Source organism: Sus scrofa, chromosome 9 (assembly GCF_054392235.1).
Source record: "Sus scrofa isolate SSC_HxYL_T2T_F1_AM1 chromosome 9, Sscrofa_HxYL_maternal_Yorkshire_Landrace_v2.0, whole genome shotgun sequence".
NCBI classification, from domain to species: Eukaryota; Metazoa; Chordata; class Mammalia; order Artiodactyla; family Suidae; genus Sus; species Sus scrofa.
In genome coordinates, this window is record NC_139391.1 from 8,773,219 (window position 1) to 8,795,620 (window position 22,402).

Consider the following 22,402-nt stretch of genomic DNA (forward strand, 5'->3'; position numbering starts at 1 on the left):
AATCATGCTTCTTCCCTGTAAATGCTAACACTACCCACTTAGCTGTCCAGGGCCCAAATCTTAGATTAGTATTAAATTTTCTTTTTCCCAGTAGAATAGAGCTCAGTGTGCTGGAGTCCTTCTGCACAAGATGAAAAAAGAATGTAAGATCATGGACTCACACACAGGAGCCCCGAACACTGGTTCATGACTGTGCCATATACTGTTTGCCCCTTGAGGGCCACTCTTCACCCTTCCCCACCCTACTTTCTGCCATGAGGCCCAACACATCAAATAGATCCTGTGGCCCGCAGGGAGCCCCAGCATAAGGTCAGAGGGCAAACAGAATGAGATCACAGGTACTGTCTCTCTGGCTCTCTTCCTGCAAACTCCCATTCTTCAAGCTCTTGGTACAAAACAGCTTTATATCTGAAATGGTAGGAGGATAGGGACATCAAAGGCATAAGCCATCAGAAGAAGTAAAAATTCCACTGAAGGGACTTTTGTAAGAGTGCAGGTTGAGGGATTAGGGACACTAGGGTACACACTGAGGGCCAGCCTTACTGTTTTCATCTTCCTGTCCCCAATGTCTAACCCTGCTCCCACATATTACAATATACTCAGCATGTATTATTTACATAAAATAAAAACTACGACGGAAGCAAAGACCAGGAGTCCAAGGTTTACCTTGTATCCGTTGTCTTCTTTGCGGTTGTGAGATGCAGTAATCATCACACCTGCAACTGCTTTGAGCTCCTGGACGGCGTACGGCTGGCGAAAAAATATAACACCCTGAGTCCATTTCGTTCCCTAGTTACTGATACACATGGCATAAGAATAATTTTGATGAAGGAACTGGGAAGGATATTAAGGTATAAGTAGCCTAAAACCTCAACAATCAACGTCAGGTTTTCGGGATGGGATATAACTAAAGGCACCTATTAGGTCATCAGTAACCACTTAATTGTTAGGCTGAATGATTTTTTTCCCTATTCTCATTTAACTTAGTCCTGTAAATTTTTTTTAATGGCTGCACCCACAGCATGTGGAAGTTCCCAGGCCAGAGACTGAATCTGAGCTACAGCTGCAGTAATGCCGGATCCTTTAACCCACTGCTCCAGGCAGGGATCGAACCCACACCTCTGCAGGAACCCAAGATGCTGCAGTTGGATTCTTAACCCACTGTGCCACAGTGGGAACTCTAGTACTATTATTATTTCATTCATTTAACAAATATCCAACAAACACCTACTATATGCCAGACACTCCACCAGACTCTGGAGATATAAGAGGGGAACAGAATAATAAAATATTGAGAGATGGTTTCTAAATTGACTTCCATCAAGCACAAGGAACTATATTCAATATCCTACAATAAACCATAATGGAAAAGAGTATATGTGTATACATGTGTGGGGATATAGATAGATAGATATCAGGATCACTCTGCTGTCCACCAGAAACTAACACGACACTATAAATCAGCTATACTTGGGTAAAATAAAAAAAGTCACCTAACCCATCGCATTTTACACCCTGTATAATGTTTCTCCAACATGACACATATTCGAGAAGATACAAGGGCAGGACACAGCTCTACTGCCCTCCCTGCACATACTCTACAGCATCTATACCATATAAAGGTCAATTTCCCAAAGTTAATTCCCAAGGTGAACTGCCCTTTTCTTTGCAGCTATTATTTGTCTAGGATGTTTCCCTACTCCCACCATTACATTTGACTTCTCTCTGGGCTTGGAGGGTTGGACACGTGACCTTGGTTTGACTAGAGTGATCTAGTCCCTGGATGATTTATCCCAGAGACTGGCTCATAACCTAAACCTGGTCAAGTCCTTCTCCTAGATGTTCCTGCTGTAGGGAGTCAGGGACGAAGGACGATTGTCTTCCAACTCAAAGGCACAGCGATAAAAGACCTGAATCTGGGATTGCTAAAGATAAGTTCCCCAGCAGCTAGAGCAAATTTTACCACAGTAAGAGACGAAGCCAACACGAACTGGCAACCCCGTGGCAGGATCCTACAGTCTACCTTTCTGAGCCCTCTCTGGTTTCTGTCATTTATTAGAGCTAACCGTGTAACCACCGAGTAACTTCACTTCCTTAAGCTACTCAGCAGATTTCCCAGTAAATCACTAGTAACTGTTTATGGAGATATTATTTAATCCTCAAACATTTGGTAAAACTGCCCGTAAAATCATCTGGACTGGCATTTTATTTTGAGAAGATTTTTAAAAAATCAGTTCAATTTCTTATCAGTTTTTTTTTTTTTTCTTTCCTCCAGAGTGTAGATCTTCAGTCAACGTTACTGAACACCAAGACGAAAAGAGCAGACTGGTACTAGGTTACCATGTTTTAAACTGAATTATTAATCAGCTTTGATGTATCAATTATTCTAGAAAATTGACCAGTTCTCCTAAGCTTCATATTTACTTGCATTATGTTATTTGGAATACTGTAGTTTTCTTAACCTCTACTGTATTTATTATGCACTTTTTTATTTTATTTTTTCATTATAGCTGGTTTATTATTATATTTTTATTTTTTCATTATAGCTGGTTTACTCTTTTAATTTCTCTTTTTCTTTTTCTTGAGCACCCTTGCCAAAGTTTGTATATTTTATTACTTGTCTCTTCAGAGACCCAACTTTTTGCTTTTGTTGATATCCACTTTTCTTTATTTCCTATTTAACTGATTTTCCTTCTATCTTTATTATTTCCTTCCTTTTACTTTATTTGGATTTATGCTATTTTAGTTCTCACACACTAACTTTAAAGTCTTGGGTTATTATTTTTAATCTTTTTTCCCAAATATACTCATTAAGAATATAAACTTCTCTTTAAGTAGGGCTTTAGTTATATTCCATAATTTTTGCCATTTACTGTTTTCATGGTTGGTCAGTTTTAAATACAGGCAATCCTTGCTTTGCAAAGTTCCAATACACACGAATTTCTGATACCATTATTTTAGTCAAACAATACCAGACACCCAGTATGTTCACATTTCAGTTACTGTTAACTGTGACTAACTGCGTAAGACACGAACTTGGATGCTAGCTTTTCAGTCCAAAATAACTGTGTGTAAAGAGATGCTGCCTGATGACCGTTAAGGTCTGTCAGTGACTGGCCACTGCGATTCTGTCAGTCAGCCCTCACACAGACAGCAAAGCATGCAGGTGGGCTCCCTTCCTATCACCCGCTGATGAACTCCTGTGAAGGTCTGCGAAAATAGAGTTATAGAAAAAAAATAACTGGGACTGTTGTTGACACTGTTATCATTCAAGACACTCCAGCTATGCAGCCAGACAAGTTTCGTGAGTGTCTGGATACAAACGAGGGACATGGTTTTGATGAAAAGGATGAAGATGTCCCAGAGGAAGTCACGTTGGCAAAAAAGGAATTCTCCTAACATTCAAAGTACAAAATAGAAAATGTGGGAAGCTGATCTAGACTTAGAAAGGAGTGCGATAATTCACCAAAGATGCTCATTAATATTGTTAGGTTTTATGACAAGAAGCAAGCACTGATCATACCCTTGATAAGTTTTTTTTACAAAGGAATAAAACACATCAGTTCTCAAAACTTCTAATGTTTTAAATCACAGAGTACCAAATACATTTTAGTTTTACCATTTACTCTTTGTACATTTTAGCCAAGAGTAAGAGTTTATTAAGGTTTTGACCCAAAATTTTTAAAGGTCACAGAACAGTTGAAATTCTTCCCATTGATTTTCTTAAAAACTAAAACTACATTTATTAAGAACCTACAATAAGAGTTCCCATTGTGGCTCAGCAGTAACAAACCCGACTAGTATCCATGAGGATGTGGGTTGATTCCTGGTCTTGCTGAGTGGGTAAAAGATCTGGTGTTGCTGTGGCTGTGGTGTAGGTCACAGACTTGACTCAGATCCTAAGTTGCTGTGGCTGTGGTGGAGGCCAGCAGCTACAGCTCCAATTTGACCCCTAGCCTGGGAACCTCCATATGCTGTGGGTATGGCCCTAAAACAAACAAAAAAAATAAAAAAAGGAACCTACAATATTCTAGGCACTGTATTGTGAGGGAGCATAAAGGATAGTGAGAATTTATAATAACTCTATGAGATATGTGCCATGTTAAGTATCAGTTAAAAGTGGAGAATAATTTTTCTTATCCTATTGATTACTAAAATGGCTTTGTGCGGTTTTAGCTTATACAGTTATCTTTACATTTCTGCACTACCGTGCAAAGCAAGGACTCGTGGAATTTGTGATCTTGATGATGGTATCTTCCTAAATTATTTACAAATCTGTTTTTAAAATTCAAACATATGGGATTTGTGGGTATCTTTATTTTGAATCTTACTGTACCGGGTGGGGTTCAGGGCTCCAGCTTGATAAACAATTATTTGTTGAGATTTCCTCTGTGAACCTGCTTGTCAACTTGTTACTGATCAAATTCTTAGGTGATTCAACACAGGGTTGTTGAGTGAAAATATCAAAGCAAAATCTATTTTTTTTGGTCCTCTCTATCACTCGATACAGAAATACATGCACAACAAGATCTGAATACTGGCAGATTTAACAAATCTTTTCAAGAGCAGCAATCTGTAAAATCAATAATACAACAAACTTACTACAAAAGGTGTAGGAACATATCTTGAAAAAAGATACACAGGTACATCTTTGGCCAATAAGACTGCAGCAGTGAGTTTAGCAAGCCTAAAAAAAAAAAAAAAGACAGAGATTTCAGAGTCCTTAAGCTTACCGTGTTTTTTTTTAAAATATTCTGAATATATAGCAGTCTAATACAACCAATGCTTATAATTCCTGGTTATTTAAGCTTCGTGTTCCAACCTAAAAATGTTAAATAAGATTTTTTTAAAAGGAGCTTAACAATGAACAGAATTGACATTTTAATTCTTTTTCTTCAGTCCTTTTTTTTTGTTTGTTTTTTTTGGGGTTTTTTTTTTTGCAATTTTCAAAGAAACATGTATTTTTTAAGGGGTAAATAAAAAAATGAAAAGCAGAGCTTGTTGAAGATCCTTCTGGAAGAAGCTTTGGCTGTGAGGGCAAGGCAGGCTGGGGTCGGTGGCAAAGGGTGTGTGTTGGGGAGTCTGTTTTAAGAGGCGGATCCTAATGAGGCTGTAGATGCGGGAGGACGGTTGTCACTCTTCATTCACCGTTTGAAGGCTCTTTCACCGAGACATAAACCCACAAAAGGCAAGGAGAATGAAAGAAGGTGAAAGAGAAGACTTAAATAGGAGTTCCCGTCGTGGCTCAGTGGTTAACGAATCCGACTGGGAACCATGAGGTTGTGGGGTTCGATCCCTGGCCTTGCTCAGTGGGTTAAGGATCCAGCGTTGCCGTGGCCTGTGGTGTAAGTTGCAGATGCGGTTCAGATCCTGCATTGCTGTGGCCCTGGTGTAGGCCGGTGGCTACAGCTCCGATTGGACCTCTAGCCTGGGAACCTCCATATGCCATGGGTGCAGCCCTAGAAAAGACAAAAAAAAAAAAAAAAAGAGAGAGACTTAAATAAATACTATACATGTAATTACCCCCCAGAAAAAAAAGGTCACTGTATCATGATTATCTGTGTGAAAATACCCTAAAACGAATCAAATGGGACTCTAATTAGAGAATACAATCTACATAATTATTCCTACCTAGTACCTTTGCCAAAATATCAAATCATCACATAAGCTATGATGTCATTCTTTTTTCTTTTTCTTTCCCTCTTTCTTTCTTGGCCACAATTGGGGCATATGGAAGTTCCTGGGCTAGGGATAGAATAGGAGCTGCAGCTGCCAGCCTATGCCACAGCCACAGGAGCACTATATCTGTATATCTGAGCCACATATGTGACCTACACCATAGCTTTCGGCAATGCCATATCCTTAACCCCTGAGCAAGGCCAGGGATCCAACCCACATCTTCTTGGACACTATGTTGGGTTTCTAACTTGCTGAGCCACAGCGGGAACTCCTATAAGGTCATTCTTAATACTAATTCTCAACATTTAAAACATATACTCCTTTCTGGAGATCCCATCGAGGCTCAGTGGTAACGAACCTGACTACTACCCATGAGGATGCAGGTTCAATCCCTGGCCTCAGTCAGTGGGTTAAGGATCCAGCATTACCATAAACTGTGGTACAGGTCACAGATGCGACTTGGATCCTGTGTTGCTGTGGCTATGGTGTAGGCTGGCAGCTGCAGCTCCAATTTGACCCCCAGCCTGGGAACTTGGCAGGTGCAGCCCTAAAAAGAAAAAAAAATGTACTCCTTTCTGTAAAAACCAAAGGTTATCTTTGAAATACTTCTATTTCAGCTCTAAAATAAACATTAGCATGTGATCATATTTCTATTTGACTATTTCCCATTTCAGAAATCCTACTACTGTTTATAAAAAAGTTCTTTTAAGGTTTTACTCCAATTCAGCTTAATCCCTGAAAAAATTACCACTGTACCTTTGGCTGCTGCAGCTGCTAGTTACTTGACCCCGGGTGTCATACCCAACGACAAAACCTCTTCGCTTGAAGTCTGAGAAACATCTCTCAAGGTATTTGTACATCCCCTGAAGCAGATAAACACAAAAGATTAGTTCCAGACTAATGTCTGCATTTTCTTTCTTTCCTTTTTTTTTTGCCACATCCCAGGCATGTGGAAGTTCCTGGGCCAGGGATCAAACCCATATCACAACAGCAACCCGAGCTGCTGCACCACAGGGAAATTCCCTAATGCCTGCATTTTCTATGACTTCAAGTCTATTCTTTTCATGTGTGGTGTGCAGCTTACAGGCACTCTCCTTTTGTTCACATTTACCAGTGTGGGAATAATAATATTCAATCTTCAAATGTGAGATGACAAACAGCTATTTCCTGGAGTCTCGTACTTTTTTTTTTTTTTTTTTTGGTCTTTTTGCCTTTTTCTAGGGCTGCTTCCCATGGCATATGGAGGTTCCCAGGCTAGGGGTCCAATCGGAGCTGTAGCCGCCAGCCTACCCCAGAGCCATAGTAACGTGGAATCTGAGCCGCGTCTGTGACCTACACCACAGCTCACAGCAACACCAGATCCTTAACCCACTGAGCAAGGCCAGGGATCGAACCCACAACCTCATGGTTCCTACTCAGATTTGGTAACCGCTGTGCCACAACGGGAACTCCCACTTTTTTTTTTTTTTTTTTTTTTTAGGGCTGCACCTGCAGCACATGTAAGTTCCTAGGCTAGGGGTTGAATTGGAGCTGTAGCTGCTGGTCTACGCCACAGTCACAGCAATGCCAGATCCAAGCCACATCTGTGACCTACACCACAGCTCATGGCAATGCCAGATCCTTTACCCACTGAGTGAGGCCAGGGATCAAACCTGGATCCTCATGGGTAATAGTCGGGTTCATTATCGCTGAGCCACAAAAGGAACTTTCTATACCTAGATTTTGCAAAGGGCTGAGTATTAAGAACCAAATTCCATCTGGCTTTTCCACTTCACACAATGGAATCTCAACTCCTGTAAATATATCCACTTCTACAGAAACTGATTTTCAAATACCTCCTTCACCCTTCTTTGTAAAATCAAGGAATCTTCAGGTATCCTGAAAGCTTATAAGAAAACCCAGCCTCTAAAAAAGACTGAACTGAAGCACTCCTGGACCAGGAAAAGAAAGGGGGGAGGGCCGGAGGCAGCAGCTACCCTACTGACTTAGTCACCTCGTCATCCCCTCTTCCCATCCCCTGCATTGGCCCTGGGCTTTAGAGAGTTCCCTCAAAACAAGGCTAAAAATGATTTCTTATTTGGCAGTATTGATTCGAACTGTATCTACTAAGCAATTCTTTAGTCCAGAACTATTTTTAGTACATGCTTAACGCATTTTGGCTTCAACAGTTGAGTTCCTTAAAACAACAAGGATGAAATAATAATTTGTTTCTAGAGTAAGTTGCATAATAATGGGGAGAAATGAAACAAATGGCATCCTATCAACACCGTCTTAACTCTCAAATGATACAGAAAACCATATTTAAGGGAAATATTTTCAACCAAATTTTCCAAGTACTTTGGTTAACTTTTTATCAATGGTCATATGCCAACATGAGAAATCACCTTTTTTCTATCTAAGTTTGCTTCTTCATGTTAAATGGAAATGTCAGTATCCATCTCCTGGCTTCAAATGCGCAACAGCACTGTCAGGAAGGTAATGATGACTGACGGAGTTCCTGCTGTGGTGCAATGGGATGCGCAGAGTCTCTGAAGCACCAGAACATAGGTTCGACCCCCGGCCCCACACAGCGGGTTAAAAGGCTCTGGTGTTTGCCAAAGCAACTGCTACACAGATCACAACTGTGGCTTGGATCTGATCCCTGGCCCAGGAACTCCATAGGCCACTGGGCAGCCAAAAAAAAAAAAAAAAAGAAGTTAATGATGGCAATCAAAATAACTCTTAATCAAAAAGCCAATCAGTGACCTTAAAGATACATGAGGAGTTCCCGTCGTGGCTCAGTGGTTAACGAATCCTACTAGGTACCATGAGGTTGCAGGTTCGATCCCCAGCCTTGCTCAGTGGGTTAAGAATCCGGCATTGCCATGAGCTGTGGTGTAGGTTGCAGACACAGCTCTGGTGTAGGCCGGTGGCTACCGCTCCGATTAGACCCCTAGCCTGGGAACCTCCACATGCCATGGGAAGCAGCCCTAGAAAAAGGCAAAAAGACAAAAAAAAAAAAAAAAAAAAAAAAAAAAGATACATAAGTGAGGAGTTTGGCGCAATGGGTTAAGAATCCAACTGCAGAGGTTTGGGTTAAAAGATCTGGCATCACGTGTAGCTGTGGTGTGGGCTGCTGCAGCAGCTAGGATTCAATCCCTGGCCCAGGAACCTTCACGTGCCACAGATGCAGCGAATAAAAAAAAAAAAAAAAAAAAGCAAAAAATGACCTCTAAGATAAGTCTTGTTTAAGTCCAAAGGTCAGAATTTATTCTACATTTTTTAATTTGCAAAAGAGTACCTTCCTGGATAAAGTTTTTTCTTGTTTTCTGTTTTTTTTAATAAGGAAAATTTTAATTTATAAAGTCAAAAAACCAGAGTGATAAAAAGTACATATATAGGAGTTCCCATTGTGGCTCCATGGTTAATGAACCCAACTAGTATCCATGAGGATGAGGGTTCGATTCCTGGCCTCACTCAGTGGGTTGCAGTTGTGGCTCTGATCTCATGTTGCTGTGGCTGTGGTGTAGGACAGCAGCTGCAGCTCTGATTCACCCCCTAACCTGGGAACTTCCATATGCCGTGGGTGTGGCACTAAAAAGACAAAAACAAATATGAAGAAGTACACATATAATACTTTACAATACTTACCTGTGTTGACTGTATTACTGTAAGGTCATTGATATAACAAAATCCTGCTCCCATCGCAGAACGAAGTCCTGCAGTTCCAAAAGTCATTCGGCAACAAAGTCTATCTCGCAGCTCCTTGTTCATCCCATTCCGTAACAGATTTTCGATTTGCTCTTTTGTTTTGGGATTCTATAAAAAAGAAGAATTAAGACGTACTCAGGATCATAAGTACGGTCCCAATATGAAGGCCTTCTGAGGAGCCAATAAGTAGTATTCTTACATTACAAAGTTCTACATTCACTATAAATTACACAGTGCTACTTATTAATGTTAATATATATATAAAAAAGCACTTGCCATTTATTGAGTCCCCAAAGAGGCCAGACTATTGAGGGTGATTTACATATCTCTGTCATAATTTTTAAATAACATATCCAAGAATTCTTTAAACAAATTGACAAATTTAAGAGTTACAGATCTAAACTAAACCTCTTAGTCAAAAATGACATCACTTAAGTCTATGCCAAGTTTAAAAAGAAATATAGAAGCTACTGGATAAATGCCATCAAAATCTGCCTATCAAATAGTTCCTGAACATCTGAACTTCAAAATGACTAGATAAGCTTTACTGTTCTTTAAAGTCACAGAAACCCATTTATCCACAGTAAAAGTTGACCATAAAAGGTCTTAAGTATTAAATGTGGACTTGGTTAAGAATAAAGATGAAAATTCAGTCCAAACTTGGCTTATGAAGCAAGACATCTCAACATTTTAATTTTAGGATTCTGTATTTCATTAACACATAACTTTAACTTATTTTTATAAAGCTCAGGATGCTTATAGCTGAAACCAGTGCTTCACAAGTGAATAGCAAGTTTTGAATAGAAAGGCAATTATAATAAGAATAAAACTTAAGGAGTTCCCATCATGGCTCAGCGGAAACGAATCTGACTAGTATCTAGGAGGACACAGGTTTGATCCCTGGCCTCACTCAGTGGGTAGGGGATCCGGTGTTGCGGTGGCTGTGGTGTAGGTCAAAGACTCAGCTTGGATCCCGAGTTGCTGTGGCCATGGTATAGGCCAGCAGCTGTAGCTCTGATTCAACTCCTAGCCTGGGAACTTCCCTATGCCTCTCTAGAAATAAAAAATAGTCCTAAGAACAAAAAAAAAACTGAGGAGTTCCCGTCGTGGCGCGGTGGTTAACGAATCTGACTGGGAACCATGAGGTTGCGGGTTCGATCCCTGCCCTTGCTCAGTGGGTTAACGATCCGGCGTTGCCGTGAGCTGTGGTGTAGGTTGCAGACGCGGCTCGGATCCCGCGTTGCTGTGGCTCTGGCGTAGGCTGGCGGCTACAGCTCCGATTCGACCCCGAGCCTGGGGGCCTCCATGTGCCGCAGGAGCAGCCCAAAGAAATAGCAAAAAGACAAAAAAAAAAAAAAAAAAAGAAAAACTTTAGTATATAGAGGTACAAAGCAGTGTCATACAGTTAGTTACACTGAAACTGGGATAGTATTTTTTTTGATCCCACTTTTATTATTTTTTTTTAATAGTTATTTCCCCAATACAATTTTTTTTTTCTACTGCTGATTTTGTAGCATCTATCAACATTTAAACTACATTTGCCTTCTGGTCCAGAGATTTCTCTTTCCACAGCAATCCCTTCACATGAACAACAGGATTCATTCATGCAAGAATGTTCACTGCAGTCTGTTCCTTGTAGTAGTGTAGTATTACCACCAATGTACTGATGAAGATTTAGAGAGGGGGCCTAGTAACACTGAGCCAATATTGGAGGTCTAGCCAGGAGCCGAATCCAGGTTGGGCTGGCTCTAAAGCCTACACCACCTCATTATAAACAAAATAATTATGTAGGGCATGCTAATGATGCTTCTAATAATAATTAACTCCAGCTACAAAGCAAAAAAAATCCCTTTTTATTACAGCTATATAAATATAAAAATGACCCACCAGACATGAATGCTATTAGGTTAAAGAGTACACTTTCTAATATTAATTGCAAGGTACTAGATCAGGGCATAAAAATTTTATTCTCTGTTATACAGCACAACCAGTACTAATCCCATTCCTGGTTCTGAAAAAGCCTGTAAATTGGAGAAAAAGAAAAAAAAATGGATAAAAAAATCATAATGCATTAGATATAAGCATTAGACATCAAATATTTTTGTGGTAAAAAAAGAGCTAAGTGATTACAGTGACAGGCATTTGAAATCTACTTTAAATTCAGATTTCCCTAATATTTCATAGCTAAACATTAAATTAGAGGTTGATGCTACAAACGTTTAAAAATATAACTAAGGGAGTTCCCGTTATGGCACAGCAGAAACGAATCCAACTAGGAACCATAAGGTTGCAGGTCTGATCCCTGGCCTTGCTCAGTGGGTTAAGGATCCGGTGTTGCCACGGGCTGTGGTGTAGGTCGCAGATGTGGCTCGGATCTGGTGTCGCTGTGGCTGTGGTGTAGGCCAGCAGCTACAGCTCCAATCACACCCCTAGTCTAGAAACCTCCATGTGCCATGGGTGCAGCCCTAAAAAGACAAAAAAATAAAAATATAACTAAAATGTTATCTATGTAGCCATGATTATCATCATTTTTTCATTCAGATGATGAGATTACATTTGTATTTCATTGTTAATCTTCAAATGATCATGATTTTTATAAAAGATAACATACAAATATTCTAAAGAATTACAAAATTATTTTAAAAATACTATTTCCACAAGGAACTCAGATACATTAAATGAAAAGCAAAGCAAAGCACAAGAGTATATAAAGTGTTTTAAGTTTGTATAAAACGAGGTATGTGCATACTTATACATCATTCCGGAGATACTCCATGCAAATATGAGACTAAAAATAGTGATGACCTCTGATGGGAGAAATCAGGGGCAAACTCTGAGGCAGTAAAGGACTTAATTTTTTTTTTTTGCTTTTTAGGGCCACACCCATTGGCATATGGGGGATTCCAGGCTAGGGGTCTAATCGGAGCTACAGCTGCTGGCCTACGCCAGAGCCACAGCAACGTGGGATCCAAGCCGCGTCTTCGACCTACACTACAGCTCATGGCAACACCAGATCTTTAACCCACTGAGCAAGGCCAGGGATCTGAACCCACAACCTCATGGTTACTAGCTGGATTCGCTTCCACTGTGCCACGATGGGAACTCCAGGACTTAATTTTTTGTATAGCATTGATAGTCTGGGTTATTTTATGTATTACTTATTTTATGGTAAAAATTATGTAGACTTCCATGATGACTGAGAAAAACCACTACTTGCGTATCTACATGCAAACTTCTTTTTTGGCCACCTTGTGGCATATGAGTTCCCAGGCCAGGGATAGATCCAAGCCATACTTGCAACCTAAGTTGCAGCTGTGGCAATGCCAGATCCTTAACCCATTGTGCTAGGCCAGGAATCGAACCTGAGTCCCAGCGCTCCCAAGACACTGTTGATCCCACCACAGAGGAACTCCTACATGAAAACTTTTTACCCCACAAATTGCTCTTTTTCCTACCCACAGAAAGCTGAATCTATAAAACATGTTGGAGTTTTCTCAAATTACTGTTTGTTTCCTAAATGTTGCATTTCTAAATGAAACATGATCATGCATTCATTCATTACTTGAGAGTAGGAGAAGACTTATCAGCAAAAAAGAAAATTTGTTTAACTGTTAAAAAAAAAACTTGTAAAATTGTCAGGAAAGTTGATTTATATACTTTTTAGAAACACACAATGATCCACTACATTAAATGAAAATGAATTATTTAGAAAGCAAATGTATACAATCTGAACTAAATTTGCTCTTAACTGGCATATTTCAGAATACTAATAATTTCAGTACCCTAAAAACTAATCCTGCAGAAAATCCAGAGATTTTAGTGACCACTAGTACTTCATCAGGAATAAAGCTGGTTGTTAAGTATAAATCAATAACTAAAGAACACATAATTAAAGCCTGCATTATTCTCAAATTTTACCTGTATACCCAAAATTTTCCATTAGGTTCTAATCATATGGATTACTGCAGCTCTATATAGCTGAAATGAAGAAAAGAAAGTGTCTTCTTACATAATACTGTGTAGAGTTTTTTTTTTTCTTCCTATATTGTAGGTCCATCAGGCCCAAATTCAAAGAAAACATGAAAAATTCGATTCACCAAAAAAAAAAAAAAGTTGGGGGGGAAACACGTTACATATGTACGTATGTATTAGGGCTGTACCTGTAGCATATGGAAGTTCCCAGGCTAGGGGTTGAATTGGAGGTGCAGCTGCCAGCCTGCACCACAGCAACAGCAATGCCAGAGCTGAGCAGCATCCGCGACTTACACTGCAATTCATGGCAATGCCGGATCCTTAACCCACTGAGCGGGACCAGGGATTGAACCCTTGTCCTCAGGGACACTAGTCAGGTTTGTTTCCAGGGAAACACTTTAAATATACCGAAGTGCCTCTCCCCTGGAGTTCTTGAGTGGCACAGGGGAAACGAACCCAGCTAGTATCCATGAAGATGCAGGTTAGATCCCTGGCCTCACTCAAAGGGTCAGGAATCTGGCATTGCCATGAGCTGTGGTGTAGGTCGCAGACGCAGCTCAGATCCCCTGTTGCTATGGCTGTGGTGTAGGCCGGCAGCTACAGCTCCAATTCCACCCCTAGCCTGGGAACCTCCATATGCTGCAAAAACAAAAAACAAAAAACACCTCCGTACGTTCTAAAAAAGCAAAAAATAAAAAATAAAAAAATAAAAGTGCCTCTTCTGACAAACTTCTTACAAACTGTCATAGTTTTGTGAAGAAAGCTCACACCAGACCAAAATCACACCAACTCTGCCTGCCATGAAATGAAAGTACTAGCATTCACTTATGAGGGATAAATCTGGACTCACCTAAGCTTTTCTGAACCTGTTCTATTAATAATTAGGGGGTTTCTGTGTTATTTATGTGTAATATAAATGTGCATAAAAGTACATAAAAATAATTAATCATCATTATATACAACAAATCAAGTTTGCCAATGAGGAATTCACCTGCAAATCTTCTTTCCTACTCTTTTTACAAACCTAGTATTTTTCTAATTCTTATAAAATTTGAATCTACTCTATTAACAGTCTATTATTAAACCTAATAGCTCAAAAACAATCTAAAATAGGTATCTCATTGTTTAGAAGACTAGAACACTTCTAAAAGAATATATACTAACAACCTCATCTTATACTGTTAAACATCTGAAGAGGAAGCAATAAATTAAACTGATTTTTTAGTGACTCAAATGTATCTAAAATTGCCAAACGGTTAAAAAAAAAAAAGTGTTTTAAAAATGTTACTGAGTTTCCATCATAGCTTGGTGGGTGAAGAACCCTACATAGTGTCTGTGAGGAGGACGCAGGTTCAATACCTGGCCTTGTTCAGTGGCTTAAAGATCCAGCGTTGCCACAAGCCACAGGCTACAGCATAGGTTGCAGATGCTGCTCAGATCTTGTGTTGCTGTAGCTGTTGCTGGCCTGGGAACTTCCATATGCCCAACGTACAGCCCTAAAATAAAAAATTAAAAAGTAAATACATTCCAATTAAATTTGGATCGAGTATAATGTTGCTGATAAGCGTGTCTAAATGATAAATACCAGTTTTATATGAATTACAGAGAAAAAAATTAAGTTATTTCTAAACAGAAATTAAAATAAGAAACTGCAGTCTGAAAGTCTGAAGGGTGAATGCAACTGACATTTACTTTTGAGGGTCAGCCAGCTTGAAGAGCCAAGCCTAGAGTCCCAAAGTGGAACACGCTTCCCAAAGCAGATGCTTCATGATGGATTCAAAATATACTCTTGTTAAACCAGTAATTTCCCCCTTTTAAAGGCTCTTGCTATAAAATTCTAAATTTAATTGCTTCATCTTAAAAAAAATTATAGAAATTAGCATAAACTAAATTGGCTTAGATAAAAAAGTTGAATGACTACCATATAAAATGAGATTTACTTAACTGGCTTAATCAAACTTGAATAATAATCACTAAGTGAATAAAAAAAATCACATTTGACTTTTATGATCAAAAATGAGACTTGGGGATTTTGTTCTAACTAAGCACATACATTGAGCTGAAATTTACCACTCAATGATACAATAATTTTAAATTTCTGTTAAAGTTTAAATAAAAAATATTTCTCATATAAGTCAAAATAAAACATTTAAAATACTTGCTGTTTTTTTCTAGATATTTTGACACATCATACTTCTCTTGACAAATGAAGACCCCATCCTTAGCCCTAAGTAGGTCACTGCAGGGTAAGGAAAAGACCACTGAACTATGATGCTAGAAAGCTCAGTCCTGCTCTTGAGTCTGCTATTGGTTAGTGAGATAATCTGGAACAAGTCATGTGACCTCCTCCTAGACTTTAGATTCTAAGTAGAGTGTGATCATTTTTTTTCCTTTTCTTGGCTGTGCACACAGGATGTAGAAGTTCCCAGGCTAGGGATCAAACCTACACCACAGCAGCAACCCAAGCTGCTGCAGTGATAATGCTTGATCCTTAACCTGCTGTGCCACACGGGAACTCCACAGAGTGTGATAACTTTTGAGATTATCTTTTCAAGCTTTACAATAAGAGATCACATGAGGGACTGAGTATATTAAATTAAAGGACTTCAGTCAATAGCATCGAGCTTTATGACTCTGAACAGGTCATTTCACTCCAGTATCCTCACCTGTAAGAACCAGGAATTCTGTTCTATTCTTCCTCCTGGGCACCCAGGGAGAATATATTTTCCAGGCTCCCTCACCTGATCTCTGCTTTAAGCAAGTACATTCTATAGACTTTGCTGGAGCAGCTTAGACTCTATCCTAACAGAGTAGGTAATGTTTGGAAAATTAGGTTGGGTTTTCTGATTTCTGATGTAATAATTTTTCAATATACTGAATTCCATCTCCTAGCATTACTCCTTCTCCTAGCTATCCAAGCATTCTTCCTGCCATTTATACATTAAACAAACATTCATCAAAGTCCTTATTTTGTAAACATTTTGAGGGCAATAACTATATTTTTCCTATAATCCTAAGTGTGATGTCATATAAAAGCAAGCATTTTTTTAAGGAAAAAACTTAACAGGTGATAGTTGGAATTTCCTTAAAAGCAGTAACCAATTACATAATGGGGGTACCTTCAGTTAATAGAAGAGACCATTTTTTAAATAACTTGGTGTCTCTCACAGTACCTAACCTATGCCTTGTACAGAGAAGATGCTTTGTATGTGTTGACTGACTACGAGTCAGTCAGATAAAACAGCCATGTTCTTTCAGGAAATGTAAATATTAGAGAAAGAAAATACTAGAACAGGTCTAAGTTATCATGCAGTTAAGAACTCCTGGTTGAAATGAACTTCCTAATTAAATGGATATTTTTTTAAGATAAAGGCACTTGGAAAAATAATTTCATGTTTTTCTTTGAAGCTAGATTAAATCACAAACATATACTTCATGTGATCACTCAAAAATATTACTTTGTTTTGGAGTTCCTGTCGTGGCTCAGCGGCCAGCAAAACCAACTAGCAACCATGAAGACACAGGTTCGATTCCCGGCCTCGCTCACTGAGTTAAGGATCCAGGGTTGCCATGAGCTGTGGTGTAGGTTGCAGATGCAGCTCAGATCCTGTGTTGCTATGGCTGTGGTGTAGGCTGGCAGCTACAGCTCCGATTCGACCCCTAGCCTGGGAGCCTCCATATGTTGCAGGTTTGGCCCTAAAAAAAGACCAAAAAACCCCCATTACTTTGTTTTAATTATCACTGTAACTTCAATACCAAGAATAGAATCTGGCACCCAGCAGTCACTCAATAAATATTTGCTGAATAAATTTTAAAAATCTACTTTTTTTTTTTTTGCTATTTCTTTGGGCCGCTCCCGCGGCATATGGAGGTTCCCAGGCTAGGGGTCTAATCAGAGCCGTAGCCGCCAGCCTACGCCAGAGCCAAAGCAATGCGGGATCCGAGCCGCGTCTGCAACCTACACCACAGCTCACGGCAACGCCGGATCGTTAACCCACTGAGCAAGGGCAGGGATCGAACCCGCAACCTCATGGTTCCTAGTCGGATTCGTTAACCACTGCGCCACGACGGGAACTCCTAAAAATCTACTTATTAAGTACACATTATGCACTAGGCACAGGAGACACTACAGGGGACAAGAAGATACTGTCTCTGCTCTCACAAAGCCTGAGATCCGCTGAGGCATAAAGGCAGTAAGTAAAAGGGAAATGAGCACATCGAATGTGGAAGTACTAAAACGGAGCAAGTTCTGGGCGCTACAGGAGCACCCAGGATACGTCTCTAACCCAGGAAGGACTGAAAGACAGAGAACAGAGTCACGGAAAGCTAAGTGGAGGAAGTAATACCTGACCTGAAAAATGAGTAGGAATTGGAGGATAGAAGGTGAGGAACAAATTGCGGGGCGAGAGAATGAAGTCAGCATCAGAGGTATTAAGTTGGAAAGGACAGCTACAGCCAGCATGCCAACTCTTACTTCCCTGCCTGAGAGCCTCTTCCTAGTAACCAAGGAAATAAAAATTAAAATAAGAAACCATTTTTTCACTAAGGAATTTTATTAAGAATTTTCAAAATTATAAGCGCAGGGTTGGGAAGGGAGGATATATTAATTACTATGGCAGGGGTAACAAAGCACTCCAAACTGTGGCTTAAATCAATAATGGTTTCTGTCTCATAGCTTCTGTGGGTCATGAATTAGAAAGGGCAGGGCCAGGACGGGGCTAGCTGGGGCTCTCATCTGGAATAGCTACAGCACTCACTCAACGTGGCCTGGTTCCAAGGGCAAGAATCTCAAGAGCAAGCAAGCCGGGTGGAAGCCACTTTATCTTTTATGACAATTTGTCCATTTTGTCTAAAATTTCAAATTTATTGGTACAAAATTATTCTTAATATCCTCTTATTTTTTTAATAATCTATGGGATCCATAGCCCTGACCCATTATTCTTTCATGGTGTTATTTATTTTTGTTTTCTCTTTTTTCTTAATCTAAGAACCAATGATGCGATCGACAAGGGATTAATCCCCAAGATAAACCGCTCATACAACACAATAACACAAAAACAAACGGCCCAATTGAAAAATGGGCAAAAGACCTAAATAGATCTTTCTCCAAAGAAGGCATACAGATGGCCAACAGGCACATGAAAATATGCTCAACACTGTTAATTATTAGAGAAATGCAAATCAAAACTACACCTCACACCAATCAGAATGGCCATCATCAAAAAGTCTATAAACAAGTGCTGGAGAAGGTGTGGAGAAAAAGGAACCCTCCCACAATGCTGGGGGGAATGTAAACTGGCACAACCACTGTGGGAAACAGTATGGAGGTTCCTCAGAAAACCAAATATACAACTACCATATGATCCAGCAATTTCATTCCTGGGCAAAAATCCAGACAAAACTACAATTCAAAAAGATATATGCAGGAGTTCCCGTCGTGGCACAGTAGTTAACGAATCCGACTAGGAACCATGAGGTTGCGGGTTCGATCTCTGCCCTTGCTCAGTGGGTTAAGGATCTGGCGTTGCCGTGAGCTGTGGTGTAGGTTGCAGACGCGGCTCGGATCCTGCGTTGCTGTGGCTCTGGCGTAGGCCGGTGGCTACAGCTCCGATTGGACCCCTAGCCTGGGAACCTCCATATGCCGCGGGAGCGGCCCAAGAAATAGCTAAAAAGACCAAAAAAAAAAAAAAAAAAAAAAAAAAGATATATGCAGGAGTTCCCATTGAGGCTCGGGGAAACAAACCAGGCTAGTATCCATGAGGATGTGGGTTTGGAACCTGACCTCGCTCAGTGGGTTAAGGATCTGGTGAAACAGACCCATAAACTTTGAAAAACTTATGGTTACTAAAGGGGACAGATTGGGGGGATGGACTCGGGGGTTTTGCATTGGCATATGCACACTGAGGTATGTGGAATGACCTGCTGCAGAGCACAGAGAACTCTACCCAATATTCTGTGATAATCTATATGGGAATAAAATCTGAGAATGGATATGTATATATATGACAGAATCACTTTGTTGTGCAGCAGAAATTAACACAACCTTATAAACCAACTATATTTCAATAAAACTTTATTATAATCTCTTTTTTGCCTTTTTTTTTTTTTTTTTTTTTTTTTTGCCTTTTCTAGGGCCACACCCATGGCATATGGAGGTTTCCAGGCTAGGGAACTCTAGCTGCTGGCCTACGCCACAGCCACAGCAATGTGGGATCCGAGCTGGGTCTGTGACCTACACTACAGCTCACGGCAATGCTGGATCCTTAACCCACTGAGTGAGGCCAGGGATCAAACTTGCAACCTCATGGCTCCTAGTCTGATTTGCTAACCACTAAGCCACAACAGGAACTCCATATTTTTTTATTTTTAAGGTATAGCTGATTTACAATGTTTCTTTAAATACTTTAAAAGTAATTGCAAAAAAGATTTTTTTAAGAGAATGTAGTGAGTGTTCTAAAATCCTTACATTATCTGAGAGTTAGATAAGGATATTGATTTAACATCCAAATAACACAAGGGTCCAAAAAGAAATGATAGAAATTAGGAAGTATTTTGAATCAATGGTAATGAAAATATACATATGAAAAATGTGTGGGTATAGCTAAGCAGCATTTAGAGGGAGAAAAGTGTACATGTTAGAAAAGGCTTAATATTAATGACATAAATATGCATTTTAAGAATGACACAAACTATGGAAAAACCTAGAAGACATTACACTAAGTGAAATAAGCCAGTCACTTCAGAAGGACAAATACTTCATGTTCCACTTATGTGAGGTATCGACGTTAGTTAAGAGCATAGAAACAAAGTAGAAGGAGGGTTTCTAGGAGCTGTGGGGGGAGGGAGGAATGGGGTGTTGCTGTTGGAAGGGTGTAAAGTTTCAGTTACGCAAAATAAATTCTAGAACTTGCTGTACAACACCGTGTCTACGATTAACAATACTCGTTAATATGAAAAGTAGTTCCTATCGTGGAGCAGCAGAAACTAATCTGACTAGGATCCATGAGGTTGAGGGTTCGATCCCTGGCCTTGCTCAGTGGTTAAGGCTCTGGCGTTGCCATGAGCTGTGGTGTAGGTCGCAGACACGGATCAGATCTGGCATTGCTGTGGCTGTGGTGTAAGGCCAGCAGCTACATCTCCATGTAGACCCCTAGCCTGGAAACCACCATATGCCACAGGAGCGGCCCTAAAAAGACAAAACAAACAAACAAAACAAGAAAACTTTATTCTGTACCTAAATTCATTTTTGAATCTCAAAAACTTGTTAAGGAGTTCCCATTGCGGCTCAGTGGGTTAAGAATCTGACACAGTCTCCAGGAGGATGTGGGTTCATTATCTGGCCACACTCAGTGGGTTAAAGATTCAGCATTAAATAAAAATAAAAATAAATAAGCGATATGGCATTGCCACAAGCTGTGGCATAGGTAACAGAAGCAGCTGGGATCTGGCGTTACCATGGCTATGGCCTGGGCCTGAAGATCCAATTCGAAGCCTAGCCTGGGAACTTGCATAAACCACAGGTGTGGCTGTAAAAAGAAAAAAAAAATTCTGTTAAGAGGATAGATCTCAGTTATTTGTTCTTACCACAACTAAGAGGAAAAAGAATGAAATAAATAATAAAACTGACAAGGAACAATTAAAAACCCCCCAAACCGCAAGACCATAAATTAATGAACAAGAAAATAAACATAAATTGAGTATAAATACAAAGCCAAAAATTGGTTCTTAGATTAAGAAAAAAGAGAAAACAGGAGTTCCCATCGTGGCGCAGTGGTTAACGAATCCGACTAGGAACCATGAGGTTGCGGGTTCGGTCCCTGCCCTTGCTCAGTGGGTGAACAATCCGGCGTTGCCGTGAGCTGTGGTGTAGGTTGCAGACGCGGCTTTGATCCCGCGCTGCTGTGGCTCTGGCGTAGGCTGGCGGCTACAACTCTGATTCGACCCCTAGCCTGGGAACCTACATATGCTGCGGGAGCGGCCCAAAGAAATAGCAAAAAGACAAAAAAAAAGAAAAAAGAGAAAACACAAATAACACCATGAAAGCATAATGGATCAGGGCTATGGATCCCATAGATTATTAAAAAAAATAAGAGGATATTAAAAATAATTTTGTACCAATATATTTGAAATTTTAGACAAACTGGACAATTTTGTTCAGGAAGAAAAACCTGATTAGAATTATAAACATGAGGCCATATCATAAAATACTCCTGCAAAGGAAGACCTAGCCCCAGTTAGCTTTAACGGCAGGTTCTAAAGCATATTCAAGAAAGAAAACATTCTGAGGGATTAAGAGAGCAGAGTAAGCAATGGAGCTCACCTTCTCTCATAAAACCAGAACCAAGTGCTGAACAAGCTTTCACAAAATAGACGGCAAACTATCAAAAAAGATATCCTACTCCAGAAGTCAAAGAAGAGGCCACATCAAGACAGTAGGAGGGGCGATTACACACTATAAGCAACCCCATACCCACCAGGTGGGCAGCCCACAGACTGGAAAGTAACTGTATCACAGAGGCTCACCACGGGAGTGAGAGTTCTGAGTATCTCCTGATCCGGGCCTGGGGATCTGCCACTGGGAGGAGGAGCCCCCAGAGCATCCGGCTTTGAGGGCCATGGAGCTTGTGTGCAGGAGCTCCATGGGACTGGGGGAAACGACTCCACTCCTGAAAGGCACACACAGCCTTTCCCGTGCACTGCGTCTCAGGGCAGAGCAGAGACTCCATAGGAATCTGGGTCAGACCTGCCTGTGGTTCTTGGAGGATCTCCTGGGAAAACAGGGGATGACTGTGGCTTGTTGTGGGGGAAGGACGTTGGAAGCAAAGGTCTTGGGAATAATCATCAGCATGTGCTCCTCCAGAGATGGACATCATGGAAAAATCTGGCTTCAGGGCTGGGATACCCCAGGCCAAACAACAAACTGGGTGGGAACACAGGCCCACCCATTAGCAAACAGGCTGCCCAAAGACACCCAGGCACACAGCTGCCTCTAATCACACCCAGACACAGCCCCACGCACCAGAGGGATAAGAATCAGCTCCACCTACCAGCGGGCAGGCAC

General features: G+C 40.3%; 1 protein-coding gene across 2 annotated transcripts in view; it reads right to left on the minus strand.

Annotated features, from left to right (window-relative positions):
* PGM2L1 (phosphoglucomutase 2 like 1) overlaps positions 1-22,402 on the minus strand; it is a 73,841-nt gene that overhangs the window by 28,743 nt on the left and 22,696 nt on the right. For both annotated transcript variants that reach the window (XR_014814580.1, XM_003129639.6), the window contains exons 2-5: positions 9,310-9,477; positions 6,436-6,542; positions 4,603-4,687; positions 667-750 (exon numbers count right to left, since the gene is read on the minus strand). Coding sequence is in view for 1 of the 2 variants with exons in the window: in XM_003129639.6 (XP_003129687.2) it covers positions 667-750; positions 4,603-4,687; positions 6,436-6,542; positions 9,310-9,477 (444 nt within the window). In the remaining variant the exon portion in view is untranslated. The remainder of the gene's footprint in view (positions 1-666; positions 751-4,602; positions 4,688-6,435; positions 6,543-9,309; positions 9,478-22,402) is intronic.